This window comes from Ursus maritimus, assembly GCF_017311325.1.
Source record: "Ursus maritimus isolate PB19 chromosome X unlocalized genomic scaffold, ASM1731132v1 scaffold_X1, whole genome shotgun sequence".
Taxonomy (NCBI): Eukaryota; Metazoa; Chordata; class Mammalia; order Carnivora; family Ursidae; genus Ursus; species Ursus maritimus.
This window is the reverse complement of record NW_024423319.1, coordinates 20,156,637-20,179,554: the sequence shown is the minus strand read 5'-3', so window position 1 is coordinate 20,179,554 and position 22,918 is coordinate 20,156,637. Positions and strand designations below refer to the sequence as shown.

At 44.4% G+C, this 22,918-nt stretch overlaps 1 protein-coding gene across 1 annotated transcript in view; it reads left to right on the top strand.

Moving 5' to 3' along the window:
• MAMLD1 (mastermind like domain containing 1) overlaps window positions 1-22,918 on the top strand; it is a 119,906-nt gene that overhangs the window by 42,096 nt on the left and 54,892 nt on the right. Inside the window, 1 exon segment of the mRNA XM_040628127.1 lies at window positions 19,364-19,522. Coding sequence (XP_040484061.1) covers window positions 19,427-19,522 — 96 coding nt within the window. The 5' untranslated portion in view covers window positions 19,364-19,426.

Sequence of the window (22,918 nt, the reverse complement as noted above, 5' to 3'; positions counted from 1 at the left end):
GATTCTTGGTTTTGGCTCAGGTCGTGATTTCAAGGGTCGTGTGATCCAGCCCCATGTTGAGCTCCACCTCAGTGGGGAGTCTGCTGGAGGATTTTCTCCCTCTGTCCCTCCCCCCACTCCTCTCTCTCTCTGAAATAAATAAAATAAATCTTTTTTTAAAAAAGAAAGAAAAAAACAATTTCTTAAATGAATATGAAATGAATTTCAGAAACCACAAGAGGCTTCTTAACCTTCTAAAAGATACATATTATTAAAACAATACCTTTTGGATGCACTAAAGTTGTATAGCTAACAGAACTTTACTGTACCTTAACTTTGCTGCAGGAGAGAATGAAAAGTTTGTCTCTTTCCTTATACCTTTTGTACAACTCTCTCATCCTTTTTTTTGTATAAGCAAAAAGAGGAAGAATGAATCAGGATGACATAGGCAGCTTGCTTAGATGCATAAGTGGACGGCTGATTGGAGGAATGAACTGCAAAGTCTTGGCACAAAAGTGTTTGTTTGGAATGCTTCTGAATTCCTAACCAACTTCATGCACAGTTGAAGGACGGTACTGGGTGACACTCCGTTGAAGAGCCTGGAGCTCTGTGGCTCTGTAACGTTCCATAGTGGTATGTCTTTCAAGCTCTAGCTGTTTGACCCCTTGAACCCCAGAAACATACATTTGCATTTGGTCCAAAAACGGAGTTAAATATCTATCCTTGAAGGAGTTTGAGCAAGGACTCATGAAGTTGTGGAGGTGGTACTGATTTGGATCGGGAAGAGATCGGTCCAGAAGGAATAAATGCGGTGGATCGGGTTGGGCGCAGGAGAAGCTCGAGTTGCACGCATCCTGAAGCCCGACCCTATCCAGTCGTTTTCCCGAAATTTCCCCCTCCTGGTGAACTAGCCTCCACAGTGTTAAGCCCCAGCCGATGGCATGGGTTTGTTTTTTTCTGTCTCAGGCAAGACAAGATGTCTTATTCAGTCCGTCTTCACATGTGGCTTATGGGGTGGGTCAAGTGCCTTGCACCCAGAATCTGCTTGGGACTCAGCAGTCTCTCCTTTACTCATGGCAGATCACAGCAGCGCCGTCTCATGTCTGCTAAGGTCCGAACGCGGCATCGGACTGGCAACAGAAATCGGCTCTTACAGTTTGAACTTGGATATTCACTCTTGTGATCGAGGAGAGAAGCTTACACAAGTATTCACATCAGTTCCCCTGCAGCTCTTTTAGAAGCCAGAAGCTGGCTTCGGCACCACATTGCTCTTGCCCGCTTATCATGCCCTCTCCTCTGCGTCTTGGTGACTGTATCCCGGGAGGGAAATGTCTGCGAACCATTTCCGAAATGCACAGCAATTTTCCCACTTTCTTTGGAAACCAGAGCCATTGTTGCCAAGTCGTGATAAATATCTTGAAAATTAGATTGTTTCCTCCAAAGCTGGTGGTAGCAGCCTTGACTGTTTTCTTTCATTTGTGAAATAATATCAGAAATATTTGCAAAGAAGCATTTCCAAGAATGGAGAGAATTTATTTCATCATAGTAGGTCCTGAAAGCACATTTTCCTCCCAACAAATGAGATTTCACATGAAGTCTGTGAGTGCCACACTAGGTTTTTTTCCTATTATTCTAATCCATCTAAAGAGTGAAATGTGTTAAGGAAGACAACTTAAACATGAGCTCTCCACAGATCTTTTCTGGCCTAATAATAGTCTTTATTTTGAAAGAAATGGCTGTTCTGTTTCTTCTTTTAACTCACTGCTCCTACGGGCCACTGGCTAAGTCCCCTTCCCTCCTTCTGTTCGTCTTCTTTGGCAGATTACTCAGTTGGACCCACCACAGTGTAGCTGGGGATAGAAGGCCGGAGTGTGGGTGCACACCTACGGGGACACCTCCTCACCACGCCCAATGACAAGTGCCCACGGTCCCCGATTAGCTGTAGCCTTGTCTCCTCCCACTTTCTTTTTAGAGCACTTTGGCCTCTGAGGAGGATGAAGAATTCTTGAGCATTGTCCTAATTAGTGATCTAGGGCTCTGATCTCCAGATTGCCTTGTTTAGAAATCCAGGGGTAGGGGGTTCCACAAGTCTTTGGTTGCATGCAGAGAGGACCCCAAGCTCCCCCAGCCCTGCTGAGGTGTCTTCAATAGCCCTGGCTAGGACATCAGAATAGCTGGACGGCCAGAGAGGAAAGTCGATGTAGCAGCCGCCAAGCCTCACAGGGTCCTCCAGGCCAAACTTATTAGGGTGTTGAGAGCAGGCAAAACCCAGAGGCGAGAAGAAGCTTGCCCATCAGCCTCGGCAGGGACAGGCCAAAGCTTCGGCGTGGCTGACCAGCTCACCCTTGGGACAGAGGCAGGGTCGTGCACAGCCTGGGAGGCTGTCTTGGGTTTTATTAGGGTTTCCTCTGTCAGTACCTTTCCGTATGTGAACCTGAGGGAACATTCGCTTGAGTGCCTGTCCTCAGTCCAGCTGCTGCCATGGTGCCCTGATGTGGGATTCAGTGCCAACTCTCCCTGCTCGTCGTTCCTGTGATCCTGGACAAGTCTCTGCCTCCATTTCCCTATCTGTACCTATACTCTCTAGTTTTCCCTCTCAATATTAACATTCTAGGACTCCAGCCACGCTTTACTGTAAAGGACACTACTTCTGTCAGCACGGTGGCTCGCTCCGTTTTCTGGCTGCCCTCTCCCTGTCCCTCTGTCCCACGGACTCTCCGGTTCAGGTTGTCATCTGAAGTCAAATGTGGAGCCTGAGGGTCAAGGGATTTGGGGAAGATGGAAGTGGAACCCGGGTCCCCCCGGCTGCCATGTTCCGCCCACGATCTCTTCTCGGCCACCAGCTAACAGCACACCGCACATCTTCATTTGCTGGTTTGGCTGTGGTTATGCCTGGCACCTGGGCCCAAGTGACAGGTGTTTCAAGCTGTTTCTGCACTCCGAAGCTATTGCCTTCTGAAGTTGCTACAAACGCAAACCATGTCCAGGGCTTTCCTCCCCCCAGCCCAGCATCGCCAGTTACTCTTGTATGCGAAGTCCACGGACAGCCCTGTTTTCGCAGTCATTTCAAGGGGAGATGAACCTTGCTCGAGTGTGTGCCTTCAGGCAAGTGGCGGGCAGGGCTGGGAAGGAGGAGGGCAGCTGCTGTTCTCTTCCCTCTGCCGGCCACCGCTGGAACTAGCTGGAAGGTAGAAGGGCCAGGTGCCCACCAGTACTGGGGAGTCACTCCCAGCTTAGAGAGGGAGCACTTTCTCCAGGGCCTCCAGTGCTGTGGTGTTTTCCGGGGGCAGAGATGGGGGGACATCTGTGTGTCGATGTCTGTCTCTGTGTGTCTGCAGATGTGTATGCGTGTCTGTACCCGCATGCATGCCTGCATGTGTCTATGTCTGTGTGTGTCTGTGTATCTCTGTTTCCGTATGCACGTGTGACTGTGTGCACCTGTGTCTGTGTGTGTGTATGTTCATGTCACAGCATATGAGAGGGATGGTCTGGCCCCGCGGAGGACACCAGGGCAGTTTCCCAGCACCCTCCGACACAGTCCCAAATGGAGTGGTCCGCTGTGGAGAAGCTCAGGGAAACTCGGCTTACAGGCGTTCAGCACGTGGAAGGGCCAGCATGTAGTGGGCCCAGCCTTTGTTTGCACTGCCGTGCTAAATCCCAGGGCTCTTTCAGTTCTCAAAGTGTCTGTGACAGGAAGAGATAATGCTGAACATGTCCAGTAAAAAAAATAAGGTTTTGACAAAACTTGGCTTCGTATCACCTCACAGGCTAGTCCTAATTTCTTGGTGTCCCCGTGTTCCAGAAAACTCTTTTCTCTGTTTGCCATAATGGGTGGCCATGATGCACTGCTCAGTCTTAGAGTCGAATCCACTTCAGGGCAGGGCCAACTGGAGAAAGAGTGCTCTCAGCTGACTTGTTGGTCTCTGTACAAGTTTTGGCTCCTTGAAGCAGGACTTTGCCATCCGGGCCTACTGTGTGGGACCACAGGACATTTGTACTTGCCAAGAAGCCCCGGCCCCAAGCAGATTTGTCACTGAGTGGCACATGACACCCAGATGGGGGGGCATTTTTAATATCAGTGGCATGATATCCCAAAGCCCAAAGGAAGCAGAGTGGGGAGTTCCTGGGGAGCAGCAGTGGCCTTGTCAAAAGTATAATCATGAGCGCCGCCTGGGTGGTTCGGTTGGTTGGGCGTCTGCCTTCGGCTCAGATCATGGTCCCAGGGTCCTGGGATTGAGTCCCACATCAGGCTCCTTGCTTCGGCAGGGAGCCTGCTTCTCCCTCTCCCTCTGCTTGCCTTTCCCCCTGCTTGTATGCTCTCTGTCTGTCAAATAAATGAATACAATCTTTAAGAAAGAAAAGTATAATCAACCAGAACTTGAGATATCATTTCCACATCAACGTGGTTAAGTTTTTTACTAATGATGTAGGTCACTGGGGAAAGGTCACCAGCAACAGGAGAAAAGGCCCATTGACATCACATTTCACAAGGAGCCAGCCTTACTAAGAGCAAAGGATACATGAATGGACAAAGAAGAGGTGGTGTATATATGCAGTGGAATGTTCCTCAGCCATGACAAAGAATGAACATTTGCCATTTGCAGTGACATGGCTGGAGCTAGACGGTATTATGCTCAGTGAAATAAGTCAGTCAGAGGAAGACAAATAGCATATGATTTCACTCATATGCAGAATTTGAGAAACAAAACAAGCAAAGGGAAAACGAAGAGAGAGGCAAAGGAAGAAACAGACTCTTTTTTTATAATAATATATTTTTATTATATTATGTTAGTCACCATACAGTATATCCCTGGTTTTTGATATAAAGTTCGATGATTCGTTAGTTGCGTATAACACCCAGTGCACCATGCAATACGTGCCCTCCTCAAACAGACGCTTAACTCTAGAGAACCCACTGATGGTTACCAGAGTGGAGGTGAGTGGGGGGGATGGGGAAAACAGGTGATGGGGATTAAGGAGCGCACGTGTTGTGATGAGCACCGGGTGATGCATGGAAGTGGTGAATCACTATATTGCACACCTGAAACTCATATTACACTCTGGTAACTAACTGGAATTAAAATAAAAACCTTAAAAAAGGGTAGAGAATATAAACTTTCTTTTCTCCAAACACAAGATGATTCATCCTTTCTCTAAAAGGAACATCTTTCTAAAACCCCAAGTTAGATTAAGGAGTGATAACAATTTGGGCTTTATAAAAAAGCTCAATTAGCGTATAATTCACATACCATAAAATTCAGTCTGAAAGTGTACAAGTGAATGAGTTTAGCATATTCACAGACATGTGTAACCATCCTCACAATTAATACTAGAACATTTTTATCACCCTCAAAAGAAACCAGTGTCCACCACTCCACATTCTCCCCTCAGCCCTAGGCAACCACAAATCTTTCTAGTTTCTTTTCTCTTCTTTTCTTTTCTTCTTTTCTTTTCTTTCTCTACAGACTCATCTGTTCTGGACATTTCATATAAATGGAATCATACAGTGTGTGGTGGGCTCTTGTGCCTGGCATCTTTCACTTAGCATCATGATTTCAAGGTTCCTCCATGTTGTCGTATGTGTCACACTTCATTTCTTTTTATGGTTGAATAACATTCCTTCATATGGATAGACCACGTTTTGCTTCTCCATTCAGCAGTTGATGGACGTTTCGGTTGTTTAAACCTCTTGGCTATCATGAATAGTGCTACTATGAACATTCACGTGCAAGTCTTTGTGCAAATGTGTTTTCAGTTCTCTGGGATACACACCCAGGAGCGGAATTGCTGTATCATGTAGCTACTCTATGTTTAACTTGTTCAGCAACTGCCAAACTGTTTTCCAGAATGGCTGCACCATTTTGCATTCCCAACAGCAATATTTGAGGATTCCAATTTTTCCATATCACTTTGGGCTTTTTAAAGTCAACTTTAAAAAAGTAAAAGTGGTGTTTTAGAATATTGATATAGACATATAATTACATGCCTTGCAGCACTTCATACTGTCAAAGCAGTCCTTTCATATGGACAGAACGAAGGATGTGTTATGCGTTCCTAAGGACTCATGGGCCCCGAGTCATCAAGGCTCTAGGGTGGGGGACTGCTTTAGAGGGTTCTAGTCCAGCCTTCTACCCAAGCTTGAATCCACTTTGTGGATCCATCCAGCAGATAGTTCCTGACTCCCTACTGTGTGTTCTGAATTCTGTGGCACTGCAGCCACAAGTAAGCCATTCTTCCTTCCCTCAGAGAGCTACAGACCACAGGGGAACCAAATGTTAGACAAGTACTTCCTGCCATGCGTGATGGGGACACAAAGGGAGCTCTTCATGTGTGCCATGTAGGAATGTTGGAGAGAGCCAGTGGAAATGCTATGTAAACTGCCAAGCCAGATGCCTGGCTCATGGTCGGCACCCACCAGTAGCTGTTATATTTCTGTATAGAACTTTGTGTTTTACACGTGAGGATACTAAGTCTTTAAGGTTTAGCTTTTCCAGAGCCCCATAACTCATGACTGAGAAGCTGGCCTTCCTAATTCAGGCTCTGTCATTGGGCTCCAAAGTCCTGCCAGAACTGATATCTAGAAGCCTGGCCTCTTTAACCCTTGATCTGCCTGTCTGCAGTCTGGGTTCTACCTGCTTCTCCCAGGTCTGAATCCTGCCAGACCAGGGCATCCTACTTGACTCACACCCAGCTTAACACCAAGACTGTGAGTGGCAGATAGTAATTATGAACAGTTAGCCAGTACCTTTTAGAGCAGAGTGACCTGCTGTGATCAGCAGCCACGGTGGTTGTGATTGATGACAGTGAGCTGCTAGATCTGTTCCTCATATAGTGCTCTCTGCCTGTCAGCAGCCCCACACTTCTTCCCACCGTCCGGCCTGGAAAGTCTGGAAGATAAGAGTGGCCGTAGCTTCCTGGTCTGTATGCAGCCAGCCATCAAGCCACGGGAATCCTCCTTCCCTTCATGTCCTTGCTTCTTCTCCATTCCCACATGCCGCCCCCCCCCCAGTTTTGTCTACAAGATTTTATAAGCTGTTTGCCATGAGCAAAGCATTGTGTCAGGTGCTCTGGTTCAGAGCCACCTGGGAGAAGTAGGATGACCCCTGGCTTCAGGTTAGTGGGGTGGGCAGAGAAATAAGAGTCCAGAACTGGGTGTTCTCCAAGTGCCTAGAGCCAAAGACTGCCCTGGGTTGTCAACACTCCAGCTCTTAGTCATCCTAATGAGAGATTATCTTTCACCACAGAACATTAAGTGAGCCCAGAAACTCAGAGTAGCCAGTGAGTGTGCTGTGCTGTGGACACAGGCCAGTCCTTGCCAGCACTGGCTTCTTCCCCTACACATTTTTGTCCCTAGTGTATGAGTTTGTTGGGGCTGCCATAACAAAATTCCACAGGCAGTGTGCCTTAAACCACACACGTCTATTTTCTCAGAGCCCTGGAAGATAGAAGTCTGAGATCAAGATATCAGGAGGGCTGCACTCCCTCTGAATGGGCCACAGAGGACCTGTTCCTACTCTTTCTTCTAGAGCTTGGTGGTTCCTTGGCTTGTGGCAGCAACACTGCCGTCTTCACATGCCGTTCTCCCTCTGCACATGCCTCTGGGTCCAAATGTCCCCTTTCTATAAGGACACCGGTCATACCGAATTAGGGGCCCACTCTACTCCAGGATGACTTCATTTTAACTCCTGACACCTGCAATGACCCTATTTGCAAATGAAGCCACATTGTGAAGTATGGGAAGGAGACACAATTCAACCTATAGCACTAGTGTGCATGTTTGAAAACAGATTTGAACTATTTATCCATCAACGTTGTGGATGTATTCATCCACAAGCCCATTTGAAACCTGGAGGTCTTTTCGCTTCTTCTTTACTTTGGGGGCTAAATTTCACCATTGAAAAATGAAGGCTCTCCTGCTNAATGTCTTCTATCCTGACCAAAAATCTGCCCAACAACCTGGAGCCTCGGGTTGAGATGTCATGGCCTCAGGGGTCACCTTGGGAATGGCTGAGACTGTCTCCTCACTCTCGACCCATCCAGGGGATACAGAGGAAGAAGCAGTTAGGATGAGGGACACTCTCAGGTCTGTCAGTGCACCTGAGCAGTAGACACCCAACTCGGCTTCACAGTGCAACATGTTGTTTGGACCTTCTGGTCCAAAGACCAAGGCTGTTCCTGACCAAGTTGATAGGGACTGGGGGGCAAGGGCAGAGCTCCTTTGTGCTTTTATTTTTTTTTTAAGATTTTGTTTATTTATTTGAGAGAGAGAGAGAGAGAGAGTGCACAAGCAGGAGGAGCTGCAGGGAGAGGGGAGGGAGAGGGAGAAGCAGGCTTCCCGCTGAGCAAGGAGCCTGACGCGGGGCTCGATCTCAGGACCCTGAGATCATGACCTGAGCCGATGGCAGACGCTTCACTGACTGAGCCATCTAGTGCCCCTCCTTTGTGCTTTTAAAGGAGATTTTGGGCCTTCAGGGTTGCTTCAGCAATATCCTCACACTCCCTTTCCTTCCTTGCCAAGTGCCTTTAACTTGGCTCCTGGTTTCCTTCCTCTGTCATGCCTGCAGCCAGGTGGCAACAAGGTAAAGCTGGCCCCAACTGGCACTTGGAGGTGAACTTGAGGGATCTGGCAGAGTCCACAGACCTGGGAAGCGAGAAGTCAGGCACTAGAGGCATGGCTAACAAGGGAGGGGTGAGCCAGAGATAACCCCAGAGGTACTAGTGTGTCTTCAGAGCTCTGGATGTGGGTGGCCAGGGGCTCCCAGGTAAGTGCTTAGAGCCTGAGGGGGAGATAGAGACTGTCCACAGGCCTCTGTTCTGAAGCCGAGGTATGAGAATACCCCTCGCCTCACCCTATCTCCAGGGGCACAGGCTACAAAGTCACAAAGCAATGCATCTCCCTGGAGCGGCCATGTATTTGAGGATGGGGCATGTTTTCTTTCTGTATGGAAGCCAAACATGGATGTGTATGAAATGGAAAATTGAATGTACTTGGATTTGTGGGAATGAAATCCAAAGTGTGTGTGGCAGATGGTTCTGGGGTTCATCTACAGCCGGGCTGTGCTTAGGTTTGAACAACTGCTGGGGGTTGGTTTCTTTTTATGTGAGGAGCATAGGCTTCCTGAACAGGTGCTCATGGGCATTGCCAGGGGACGAGGAGCCCAGGCAGGCCTCATGGGTAGAAAGGTGGCAGACCTCTGCTGCGGACAGAAAGGTCTGCCCAAGGGCTGTTTCCCAGGCCCAGGTTCATCTAGAGGAAAAGAGGAACCGAGACCACCGCCCAAGGCTGATACGCTGGGAGTGGGAGATCCCTTCTGACTTGGACCAAAGGCAATTTCCGGGCAGGGCCCTCCTGCCAGTGCTCCCTCCATTGGCCGTGCTCCCCAGCCCTGGGTCCAGCCAGTACCCAAGTGTGCTGATGTGGTGCTGGGCCAGTAGGCTGCTACCGCAGACCAGAGAATCAAGCCTTTGTTCAGGAAGCTCTGGCCATTACCCCCACTTGTCCCCTTTACGTTGGCTGCTGGGAGCCACAAAGGGGCAGGACAAGAAATCAGTGGAGTGGAGTCTTTAAAAGCAACAGCGGCATTTTTTTTTTTTTTTTGCCTTTTTTCTTTAGAGCTGAATGGGTAGCTTGTTTGATGTCGATAGGTTTTGTGTTGCCAGACCTGAAATGAGATCCCGACCTCCGTCCCCCACACGGGCTCCAGATGCCGGGCCAGGGAGTTAGTGATGGCCTCTGCGGTAAATGGGGTCTTTTTTTTTTTCCAGTTTTCTTTGGGTGCATTGTACATTATATGCCATTTTGTCCCCAGACCCTAGTGTTTGAGTGAGGTCACAGACAAGGCCTTGGGCTCGGCCCCTGAAACACTCAAGAAAGATTTGGGTGGGAATTGTTTTTTATAGAATAAAAAGGTCTGTACAAACTTCTGTACGTTGGTTTAAAAAGGAATGCTACTTCGCACATGTCTCAGAAGCAAGAAGGAGAGTCAGGATCTGGACATTGACATCTGTTTTGAATAGCAGTTTGCTTCTTATTTTGAAGTAATTACATTGCCATTACATTGCCATTTCCCCTGAAATGGCAAACATGGTAGAGAGGCCCCTGGTGGTTACACCTTATATCCCAGTTGCATAACACCAAAACCAAGAAATCAGTACTGCCACGGGTTTTTTTCTAATGAGTCTTGCTACAGGTCTTTTGTGTGGGCATACATTTCATTTCTTCGGGATAAGTGCCCTGGAGTGCAATTGCTGGGTTCTATGATACTTGCATGCTTAGTCTTGGAAGAAACTACCAAACAGCCTTACAGAGTGTCTGTACCATTTTACATTCGCGCCAGCAGCTTCTCCATGTTCTCACCTGTTTTTGCCATTGTGACCATTTCTTATATCAGCCATTCCGATAGGTATGTAGGAGTATCGCATTGCGGTTTTAATTTGCAATTCTCTCATGGTTATTGATATTGAACATCTGTGTTTGTGCTCATTTGCCACCTGTAGAAACTTGACAGTATAATGTCTTTTCAAATCTTTTGCCCATTTTCTACTTGGTTAGTAATTTGTCTTCCTACCATTGAGTGTTGAGATTCTTTATATATTCCAGATACTAGTCCTTTAGTAGATATGAGGTTGCACATACTTACTCCCAGTCTGTAACTTGTTTTTTCATCCTACTCACAGGGTCTTTCACAGAGCAAAATATTGTATTTTCGGTCTGATTTGTCTATATTTCTTTTTATGGGCCATGCTTTTGGTATCAGATCTGAGAAAGAACGTTTTACCTAGCTTTACACCCTACAGATTTTCTCCTACTTTTTTACTGAAATTTCTATAGTTTGACTCTTACATTTAACTCCATGGCCCATTTTGAGTTAATTTTTGTTTAAAGGATGAGGACGAACTTGATGTTCATTTTTTTGCATACAGATGTTCACTTGCTCCAGAGCCCTGTGTTAAAAATGCTATGATCCCTGCACCGGATTACGTTTGCACTTTCTCCAAAAATCAGTTAGGCGTATTTGTGTGGGTCTTTTTTGGGGTTCTCTGTTCTTTTTCAGTTATCTGTGTGTCTGTCCCTCTGCCAATACCACACACTCTTGATTAATGCGGCCATATAATAAGTCTTGAAACCGGGTAGATTGATTCCTTCCACTTTACTCTTCTTTTTCAAAATTGTTTTCACCCTTCTACTTCCTTTGCCTTTCCGTTTAATTCTGGGATACTATTCCATTTATTTTAGAATAATCTTGTCTGTATCTACAAAAAACCTTGCTAGGATTTTGGGGCACCTGGGTGGCTCTGTCAGTTAAGCATCTGACTTCAGCTCAGGTTCTGATCTCAGGGTCCTGGGGTTGAGCCCCATGGAGGGAGTCTGCTTCTTCCTCTGCCCCTCCCCTTGCTCATGCTCTTTTGTGCTCTCTCTCTCTTTCTCTCTCATATGAGTAAATAAAATCTTTAAAAAATCTTGCTGGGATTTTGATAGGAATCGGTTAAAGCTGTACATCAATTTGGGAAAAATTGACATCTTTACTATTTTGAGTCTTTTAATCTATGAACACGGAATATCTATCCCTCCATGCATTTAGCTCTTCTCTGATTTCTTTCATCAGTGCAGTGTAGTTTTCAGCATATGAGTCCTATACATGTTTTGCTTGGTTTTCACCTAGGAAGTTTTGGGACAATAGCAAATGGTATTGTATTTTGCAGAGGGAAGGGTGGGCAGAAGGAGAGGGGGAGAGAGAATCCCAAGCAGGCTCCATACCTAGCACAGAGCCTGATGCGGGGCTTGATCTCGTGACCCTGAGATCACAAACTAAGCTGAAATCAAGAGTCAGATGCTTAACCGACTGAGCCAGTGAGGTGCCTCAATGGTATTGAATTTTTAATCCCAGTGCCCATTTATTCATTGATGGTACATATAAATGCAATTGATATTTATTCATTGATCTTGTATCCTGAGACCTTCCTGAACTCTCTTCTTGGTTCTAGGAGCTTCTTTGTAAATTTCTTAAGGTTTTCTACATAGACAATTGTGCCAACTGCAAATAGAAATAGTTTTACTTCTTCTTTTCTAACATATATGTCTTTCATTACATTTTCTTAGCTTAATGGACTATCTAGAACTTCCCAGTACTGTGTTTTTGTTTTTGTTGTGTTTTGTTTTTTGGTTTTTTAAATAGATATATTTGCCATACAACATTGTGTAAGTTTAAGGTGTACAACATATTGATTTGATATAAACAGTGAAGAGAGCTGACATCCTTGCCTTGTTAACAATCCTGTAGGGAAGGCATTTATTCTTTAATCATTAAGTATGATGTTAGCTGTAGGTTTATTATAGACATTCTTTATCAAGTTGAAGTTCCACTCTATTCCTGGTTTTCTGAGAGTTTTTATCATGAATGGATGTTGAATTTTGTGAAGTGCTTTTTCTGCATCAAATGATATGATTGTATGATTTTAATAGAAGTTTTTTGTTTTGAGATCATTGTAAATGAACATGCAGTTGTAAGAAATAATCCAAATGGGTCTCATGTACATGTACCCTTTAGCCCACTTCCCCCTAATGATAACATCTTGCAAAACTATAGTACGATATCATAACCAGGATGCAGACATTGGTACAGCCAAGGTACAGAACAATCCCATCACCACATGAATCCCTCATGTTGCCCATTTGTGGATACATCCACTTCCTTCCCACACTCACTCCTTCCTTGACTGTTGGCAACCACTAATCAGTCCATTTCTATAGTTTTGTCATTTCGAGATTGTTACATAAAAGAAATGACGCAGTATGTAAATTTGGGGATTGACTTTTTTCACTTGGCGTAATTCTCTGCAGATTCGCCCAGGTCATTGTATAGACCAGCAGTCACGTCTTTATATCGTTGAGTAGTATTCCATGGTATACATGCACCAGTTTGTTGAACCACTCATCCATTGAAGGACTTTTGGGTTGTTTCCCTTGTTTGGCTATTATGAATAAAGCTACTGTAAACACTCGTTTGCAAAATTTTGTATGAACACAAGTCTTCATTCCTCTGGGATAAATACCCAGGAGTTCAGTTGCTGGGTCATCTAATGGTTGTGTGTTTAGTTTTTAAAGAAACCGCCAAACAGTTTTGCAGTGACTATTTTTGCAGAGTGCCTTTTTCATTCCCACCAGCAGTGTACGAGTGATCCCATTTCTCTCATTGTGACCAGTATTTAGTGTTACTGGTTTTTTAAAGGTGAAAGTTGCATAACAATTTAGTGTCATTTAATACATTCACAATGTACTAAAGCATCACCTCTATCTAGTTCCTAAACATTTACATCACCCTGAAATAAAACCCCATACCCGTTAAGAAGTCATTCTCCATTCTCTCCTCCCCCCGAGCCCCTAGCAAACACCAATCTGATTTCCATCTCTATGGATTCACCCATTCTGGACATTTCATATAATTTCATACAATACATGACTTTTTACAACAGGCTTCTTTTCACTTAGTATAATGTTGTCAAGATTCATCCTTTGTCAGTATTTCATTCCTTTGTATGGCAGTGTAACAGTCCATGGTATGGTTGTACCAAAATTTGTTTATCCATTTATACATTGATGGACATTTGGGTTATTTCCACCTTTTGGTTATCATGAATGATGCACTTAAGAAGATTGTGTGTTTGAGTACCTATTTTTTTATTCTTTTGGATATACACCTAGGAGTGGAATTGCAGGGTCAGATGGTAACTCTACATTTTACTTTTCTAGGAACTGCCAAACTTTTCCACAGCACCTGTAAAATTTAAATTCCCATCAGCAATGTACGAGGGTTTCAGTTTCTCCACATTCTTGCCAACACTTGGTATTTTCCTTTCTTTAATTGTGCTATCCTAATGGGTGGGAAGTGGTATATCATAGTTTTTATTTGCATTTCCCTAAGGCCTAATGGTATTGAGCATCTTTACGTGGGCTTGTTGGCCAAAAGTGTATCTTCTTTGGAGAAACGTCTATTCAAGCCTTTTGTCCGTTTTTAAGATCATATTGTTTGTCTTTTCATTGTTGTAGGAGTTCTTTATACATTCTAATTCATACCAGATCCTTATCAAATATATGATTTGCAATAGTTTTCTCTCATTTTGTGGGCTGTCTTCTTACTTTCTTGGTAATGTCCTTTGATGTGCAAGTTTTTAACTTTGATGAAGTCCAACTTATCTATCTTGTTGTTGTTTTTGCTCATGCTTTTAGTGTCATATCTAAGAATCCATTGCCAAATCCAATGTTATAAAGATTTTCCCTTATGTTTTCTTCTACATGTTTTATAGTTTTAGCCCCTGTCTTTAGGTTGATCCATTTTGAGTTGATTTTGTATATGGTGTGATGTAGGGGGTTCAACTTCATTCTTTTTTTTTTTTAAAGATTTTATTTATTTATGTGACAGAGAGACAGCCAGTGAGAGAGGGAACACAGCAGGGGGAGCGGGAGAGGAAGAAGCAGGCTCCCAGCGGAGGAGCCCGATGTGGGACTCGATCCCGGAACGCCAGGATCACGCCCTGAGCCGAAGGCAGACGCTTTAACGACTGCGCCACCCAGGCGCCCCCTCAACTTCATTCTTTTGCATGTGACTATCTATTTGTCCCAGCACCAATTATTAAAGAGACTGTTCTTTCCTCCCTGAATAGTCTTGACACCCTTTTTGAAAATCGGTTGGCTGTAGATTTATGGGTTTATTTCTGGATACTCAAGTCTATTCCATTGGCATATGTGTCTGTCCTTATGCCTGTAGCACACTGTTTTGATTACTGTCGTTTTGTAGTAAGTTTTAAAATTGGAAAGTGTGACTCCTCCAACTTTGTTCTTTTTCAATATTGTTTTGTGGTGATCATATGATTTTTATTATTTTGCTTGTTAACATGGTAGATAATGTGGGTTGACTTTTGAATATCAAACCAGACTTGCATCCCTAGAATAAACCCGACTTGATCATAGTGTATAATTCTTCTCATAAACTGCTAAAACTTTGTTATGGATTTTTGTGTTTATGTGCATGGGAAATATTAGTCCGTAGTCTTCTTTGTACATTCTTCATCTTTGCTGTCAGAGTAACACAGTAAGTTGGGAAGCGTCCCTTTCTCTTCTATTTTCTGAAGAGATTATGTAGAATTAATGCTAATTCTTCTTTAAACAATTGGTATAATTCTAGTGAAACTGTATGAGCCTGGAGTTTTCATTTCCTGGAGTTTTTTTAATTATGAATTTAATTCCTTTAATAATTATATTGGGTAAATTTTGGTAGTTTGTGCTTTTAGAATAACTGGCCCATTTCATCTAATTTCCAAATTCGCATGGGTAGAGATGCTTATAGCATTTCCTTATTATTCTTTACATGCCTACAGAATCAGTAGTAATATTCCCTTTTTCATTCCAAAATTGGTAATTTGTGTCTTCCCTCTTTTCCCTTTGTTGTCTTTCTAGATGCTTGTCAATTATATAATTTTTTTTTCTAAGAACCACCTTTTCCCCATTGGGCTTCACTTTTTCTTCTGTTTTCAATGTAATTTCAATATCAGCATCTATTCTTTATATTCCCTTCCTTTTATTTGTTTTAGGTTTATTTTGCTCTTCTTTTTTTTGGTTCCTTAGTTGGAAATTTATTGTTTTTAGACTTCTTCCACATTTCTATTGTAAGCATTTAGTACTATAAATTTCCCTCTAGCGTTACCTGTGTCTGACAAATTTTGATATATTGTATTTTTGTTTTCATTCAATTCAATGTATTTTTTTAAGTAGCCTCCATGTCCAACATGGGGCTTGAACAAATGACCCTGAGATCAAGACCTGAGCTGAGATTGAGAGTCAGATGCTTAACCAGCTGAGCCACCCAGGTACACTAGTTCAGTGTATTTTTAAAATTTCTCTTGAGACCTCCTCTTCAACTCATAAATTTTTTTAGTGTGTTGTTTACTTTCCAAATGTTTAGAGATTTTCTTATTGTCTTTCTCTTGTTGTTTCCTAATTTGATCCCATTATATCAGAGAAAACACCCTGTATTATCTCAATTCTTTAAATGTTCTTGTGCAGGAGCAAAAATATTGTCCAGAATATGTCTATCTTGGTATATATTCCTTGGGTGCTTGAAAAGAATGCAAATTTTGCCGTTTTTTGGTGGAGTGTTCCATAAATGTCAATTAGATCCTGTTAGATGATGATGTTGTTGAGTTCTTTGTGTTGATTTTCTGTCTAGTTATAACAGTTGTTGAGAGAGGAAGTTGAAGTATCCACTATAAATGTGAATTTTTCTATTTCTCCTTTCAGTTCTTTTGATTTTTGCTTCATATGTCATGCAGTTCTGTTCTTTGGTGCATGCACAATTAGGGTTACTATGTCTTCTTGGTGGATTGACCCTTTTATCACTATGTAATGCCCCTCTCTGTCTCTGGTCATTTTCTTTGGTCTGAAGTTTACTTTATCTGCTAATACCAAAGCTACCCCTTTACTATTTTTTATTAACACTTGCATGATATATCTCTTTTCACCTTTTACTTTCAACCTGTTCATATCATTATATTTGAGATGAGCATCTCGCAGACAGCATATAGTTGGGTCATGTTATTTTTTCACCGTGCCAATGTCTGTCTTTTAATTGGTAGACTTAGATAATTTTCATTTTTTAAAAATATTTTCTTTATTTATTTGAGAGAGAGAGAGGCAGGGGAGGGGGAGGGGCAGAGGGAGAGGGACAAACAGACTCCCTGATGAGCAGGGATTCCAACACAGGGATTGATCCCAGGACCCTGAGATCATGACCTGAGCTTCCGAAGTCAGATGCTTAACCAGCTGAGCCACCCAGGCGCCCCAGATCATTTTCATTTTAATGAACTTGCTGGTGGTTAATGCTTAATTGTACCAATTTATTTTTATTTTGTTTGTTCTGTTTTTGTTTCTTTATTTTCTTTGTCCTGACTTCCTATAGGTTACTTGAACATTTTTTGAAATTCCGTTTGATGATTCGTGTATAGTGTTTTTGTTCTGTTTTTTTGTTTTGTTTGTTTTTTTAAAGATTTTGTTTATTTATTGGACAGAGAGGGAGACACAGTGAGAGAGGGAACACTAGCAGAGGGAATGGGAGAGGGAGAAGCAGGCTTCCCGCTGAGCAGGGAGCCTGATGCGGGGCATGATCCCAGGGATCATGACCTGAGCCGAAGGCAGACGCTAAACACCTGAGCCACCCAGGCGCCCCCGTATATAGTGTTTTTGCATGCATCTTTTTGTATGCCATTTTTAGTGGTTACTCTAGGTATTATGTCATATATACATAACTTGTAATAGTCTACTGATGTCAGTATTTTACCAATTTGAGTCAAGTATGGAAATCTTACTTCTCTTTCTACTTCTTTACCCTCCCCTGTTTATAATGTAATTGGTTAAATATTTCTTCCACATAATGTTTAGAACCACAACATGCAATGTTATAATTAGTGCTTCAACCATCAGACATAATTTAGAAAACTTGAGAGAAGGAAAGTCTGTTATATTTACCCATTTTTTTTTCTTTCCATTGTTCATTCTTCCTTGGTGGTGTCCAAAATTCCTTCTTTAATCACGTCCTTTCTGGTTAGAGAATGTCCTTTTCCACCCTCTTAGGAGAAGTCTGTTACTAACAAATCCTTTTAGTTTTCCTTTATCTCAGAATATATTGATTCCCCTTCCATACCTGAAGCATATTTTCACCAGGTATAAGATTCTGGGTTGACAGTTCTCTTATTTCAGCACTTATTTAGATCTTCTGTTTTAGCTGACTTCCTCTGATCCTCTGATAATGCTTTGGCAGGGAATGGGGCAGATTTCTGCCAGATTCCCCACTTAGCCTTCATTGACACCAAGGAGGTTGGGATGCCTCATTACTGCTGGGTAGTAGTGATAGTTCTAGCTCCCTACTAGGCTTTCACTGATATCATCCTGGCTGGGATCAGTGAGAGTGCCTCATTACTGTTCCCCATGATATTTCCACCGACATTGACAATGATGGGATGTGGACTCATTACCACTGTGCAGGAGCAAAGGTCCTGGACTCTCTATTAGGCCTCCTCTGATACCATCTGGGGGGGGCAGGGAGAAAAAAAATCACTACTGCCGGGTGGGGGTGGAGTCTAGACCCCCACTTGGCCTCTGATGTTGGGACTTGATGGGACCACACTTTTTTCTGTGGTGTTTAGCTGAATTAGAGCAGTTCTTGTATACAAGTTTTCTGTGTTGGTGGGCTGCCCTTTTTCTGGTCCTTTACCTAAGAGATTAGGCTTTTGTTGGGGACTTTTGTCAGTGTCCATTGGCATTTTGGGGTTTCCAGCTTCTTCAGATTCGTGCCTGAGATCTATGAGGCAAAAACCCAGAGAACTCACCACCACATTGTTCCTCAGGTCCCAAAGTCCCTTCTTCTCTCCACTTCTCAGAGTGTTCTTATGTTGGTTTTATATATAATGTCCAGAGGTTTTAGTTACTCAGTGGGAAAATGGGAGGAGTACATTTCCATTTTCCCAGAGGTAGAAGTCTAGACATTGACATTTTCGTGCCTGATTCTGTACTGCCAAGGGGATTTCCAAGAAGGAGAGCTTCCCTCGTATATGAATGCCTTAACAGAGTTGTTATTTCATGTCTACATCATGAAAAACAAAAAGAAATGAAACAAAATAGAATGAAAAAAAGTTTTCCTTGGTTTAGCACGGGTCTGCTTATATGTCAAGGAGGGCATACATTGGGGTAGACATGATCACCATCTGCTTGGTCAGTTTTTTGTAAACCAGTACACCAGGGTTTCATGAGCCCCTTCCAACACCCATTGCTTCCTTCCACTGACTGTCAGGTTATAAATTGTTAGTCAGCACACTTGGCTGGGTGCTAATGGGGCCAGAGCTGGGAGCTGCTCCTTCAGTGGGCCATAAGGCTTACTCTAGTAGAGCGGAAGGGGCTTTAAGCCATTACCTGATCCAACCACCATGGTTTTCACATAAGAAAATTGTGTCAGAGAACAGAAGAGTCCCCAGATCTCACTACATACTACAAACACACAAAAAAGCCAGACCTAAGATCCCCATTCCCTGCCTTTAAGCCTAGGGTTATTCTAGCTATGTCAGGCTGCTTCTCCACCCATCCTTCCACTCTCCAGTGAATTCTGCTCTGCCCCATAGCCAGGGACTGCCATTTCATCCCAGCCAACCGCTTCACAGAAGTGCTCCTCATCCCTGGGGGTGGGAAGGGGTTCAATGAGGGTGGTGGGGTGGGGAGAGAGACATGAAAGGGAATGTGGCTGACTCCATCCAAACCTGTCCGCAGAGTGAAAGTCTGATTCACGGGGTCAATGGTCTCATCTTCATATCTGAAAGACAGTATACTTTTTGTCTCCCTAAGCCCTGTGTCTAGGTCGTTTGGGAAGCGCCTTGGAGAGTCAAGAATAAAATTGCAGGTCAAACAATGGATGACTGGAAAAGTCGGCTTGTAATCAAGAGCATGGTTCCCCATTTCGCCATGGTGGGAAATCGTCAGGAGCCCAGAAAGCTCCAGGAATCGGTCAGACAATGGGCTATTGGGGGGAGGGGGGTGTTGAATGCTTCTAATCTTAAACTTGAACGTGAGATGTGTTATTGAAATTGTCTGTGCAAACTTGTTGGCAGGGAACCAACCCAAAATGCAAGGAACTAGAATCTGACCTAGAAAAGATGTAGGAGATGAGCTGACCTTGCCCCTTATCAATTTCTGGAAGAGCAGGAAATATAGTCCAAGGATCCATCCCAATTCCCAGTCTAGTGATCTCTGCACTGCACCCCTTCAATTAGAAAGAAAGGAAGAGTGCGAGGGAAGAAAAGCCTTCTTTTTCTCTTAACAGAAACCGGGAATGTGGGACTGACGGACACTAGATATATTGCATTAGCTTCCTAGTACCACCAAGAACAGGAAGTCAGTGAGTAGGGCAGAGAAAGAGATTCCCATTCAAACTCTCTGGCTCTGGTGTCCTTTTAAAAACCCACTTGACAAATTTCTCCTTTCCTTCCTTGGAACCCAGACATCATCTATGTGTCTGTAACTAAGGGTTCAGGCTTCCTGTGGTAGTTCTAGGAGCCAGGGTGCTAGAAGGGACCATGAGAGCCACTGGTTAGTTGAATTTGACATTAAAAGCCTGCAACATCACCAGTCTACCAAGATTAGCTCCGTTAGTAGGAGTCACAGCAAACACAATGGCTGTTATCTCAGTGTATTGGGTCCACAGAGGAGTGGCTTACTTAATCTCTGAAATTAATACAGCAGAGAGGAAATGGCTCTTATAGAGCCGTGGATCTGCTTCCTTCCTGTTCAGAGAACTGGGAGCTCAGGGCTCTGAGGTAATGTCATTTCACACAACTAGAGGGCCCGGCCTCTCCCATTCCAAGGGCTATCCACTTTCAGGAAGTGCACAGGTGCGGGGGGAGATTTTTGAAATCTTGCTTCTCTGTTTTTCCTCACTGTCTACCACCAACAGCGTATCGAGAATGCGGCATCCAGTTGAGTACATAGACATTTACAGACATGGATTCCCGGAGCTCCGCTCACAAAGATGGCAGTCAGATGGAATGGCAGACATGGAGCCATCACTTGGCCAGCCCTTCAGGCAGGCCTCTCGTAGAAAGCAATCTCTAACCTCCAGCCCAATTACCCTTTAGATTTCTTGCTTCTCTTTCATGGTCAACAGCTGAGTCAGTGAAGGAAGACCTCTTAGTGACGCATCCAGTGTCCAGATTCATTTGGGCGTGACTTTCAATTTCTCCTCTGTTTCACACTGGGTTTTGCTCCTAGGAGGAATGGGTGGGTTGTAGTTGCAAGGGTCCTCTTCCCCTTCTCCTCCTGAGCCCCACCAACACCCTTTAAAAGAGTGTGACTGGCAAGTAACTGCTTTGGTTTTGATCAGTGTAGACCTCACTGCTGGAAGGGGTTTCTTAGAATAGGCCCTTGGAGCAGCCCTCCATGCCCTCACCTGGGAGAAGCTGCCGTTGCTCACACTATTTCGGGGCTTGGCATCTCTTTGCAGATGGCCTTGTAGAATCCTTTGTAAGCCTTGCCAAAAATTCACATTTAGTGCTTTAGAGTCACACCTTGGACTTGATCAAAATCAGTCCTTCTCCTTCCTCCGTGGCACACCTTGTTCTCTGCCCTTGGCTTTGAGTGAACTGACTGTTTCCAAAATTCTAAGCTGCCCTGGAAGACCAAGGATTTGCCCCAGTTGAGGGGATCCGAAAACATATGCCTCAGGCTCCAAAAGCAACTCTCCCAGATGAGTCGCCTTCGCAGTAAAAAGCACATGTGTCTTCTTGGAAGATGTGTGTGGTCTCTGAAGGGGATGACATGGAAGGAGCCCACTCCTCCGGCTGGGCCTACTGGGCATGCGTAGAGTCTGGCCAAGCCGGTGCTGCTGCCACCATCAGCCAGCAGTGAGGGCGCTTCTTGGTTTGAGCATGGATGGATTTCCGTGGTCGTTAAATCTCTGCAGCCTCAGGAGGATACCCGGTGCTAGCGTGGAGCTCTGCTGCACACACCGAGGAACTCAGCGGCCCGGGTGTTTGTGGTCTGAGGGACAGAGATGGACAGATGAGAGGCAGAAGGGCCTGCCGGTTCACCATGAAACCTGCCGTGCAGACAAGTTATTGCAGGGCCCGGAATGTGAGCGGCCTGCATCTTTCAGGTGGAGATCTGATTGAGATGCTCAGCTTACCTGCTTTTCTCATCCTTTCCCAAAAAAGAAACAGCAACAACAAAAATATGGTTCAAGTAAAGATCTGTTAATAAAATCATTTCAGTCTCAAAGGAGAAGTCTTTTAAATAGCCCTGAACTATTTCACGTGAATAACTGAGAGCCCCCTTGCAGGAAAATGTACATCCTCAGAACATCCTAAGGGCTCAGGACACTTGGATTCTAGTCTTGCTAGTGCTACTAAATAGCTTGGGGACCTTGTCCATCCTTTGCCCTCCCCGAAGACAAAAGTCGAATGAACCAGGAGTAAGAATAGCCACCTTTAATTGAGCACTGACTAGGTGCCAGGCACTTGCGGAGCATTATCTCTCGTAATCCGTAGGATAATCCCAAGACGAAGAGGCTGTCTCCAGGAAACTGAGGCTCAAAGAGGTTAAGCAGCTTGGCCGAAGTCATAGGGCACGTTGAAAATCCCCAAGCGCTGAGCACACATCAGGCAGGAGTAATCATCATGAGGGATCTCAGCAGCGCAAGGACCTTTTCCGTATTCAGTCCTTCATTCAGCAGCATGATTGCTTAATGACTCTTGTGATCTGGAGAAAAGCAGTTTTAACTTTTGAACATTTGGGCACCCACCCAAGGTTAATAAGGCATCTAGTCTTTGCCGTCAGCATATGGAGTTTTAAGAGGAGGCAGAATGTTTGGTCCTTCCCTTTGAAGTTAAGCTCTCCATTCCTCCCCCAGACCAGTGGGTTAATTGATTACTAATGTGAAAACCTCTAAAACATCACGTCACCTCTGTCTCAGTCTCCACCCATCACAGATACAAAGAGGCCCCAGCTCTGAGTGGTCACCTGGTCCATTCATAGAGCAGCTCCAGACCAAATGGGGGCATTCAGGGCACGTGGTTGGAGAAGGAAGGAGACACTGCTCATTGTCCATCTTCTGTGTTTTGTCATTTAATGATACTAAATGGCTTGCTATAGGTGATAGTGGGTTGGCATGCCCGGTATTCCTTCTGAATTTTCCAACCATTCTCCCTCTTTATGGATGAGGACCACTAAGGCCGGAGAAATCCAGGGACTCCCAGGAGGACGCCCATCAAGGTGGGGAGCTACACCAACAGCCTCATTCGGGTGGTCCCAAGAACAGCCTGCTTTCCGCCCGCAGACTGGCCCAAACCAACCTCTCCCACCTCTTCTTCTTCTTCTTCTTCTTCTTCTTCTTCTTCTTCTTCTTCTTCT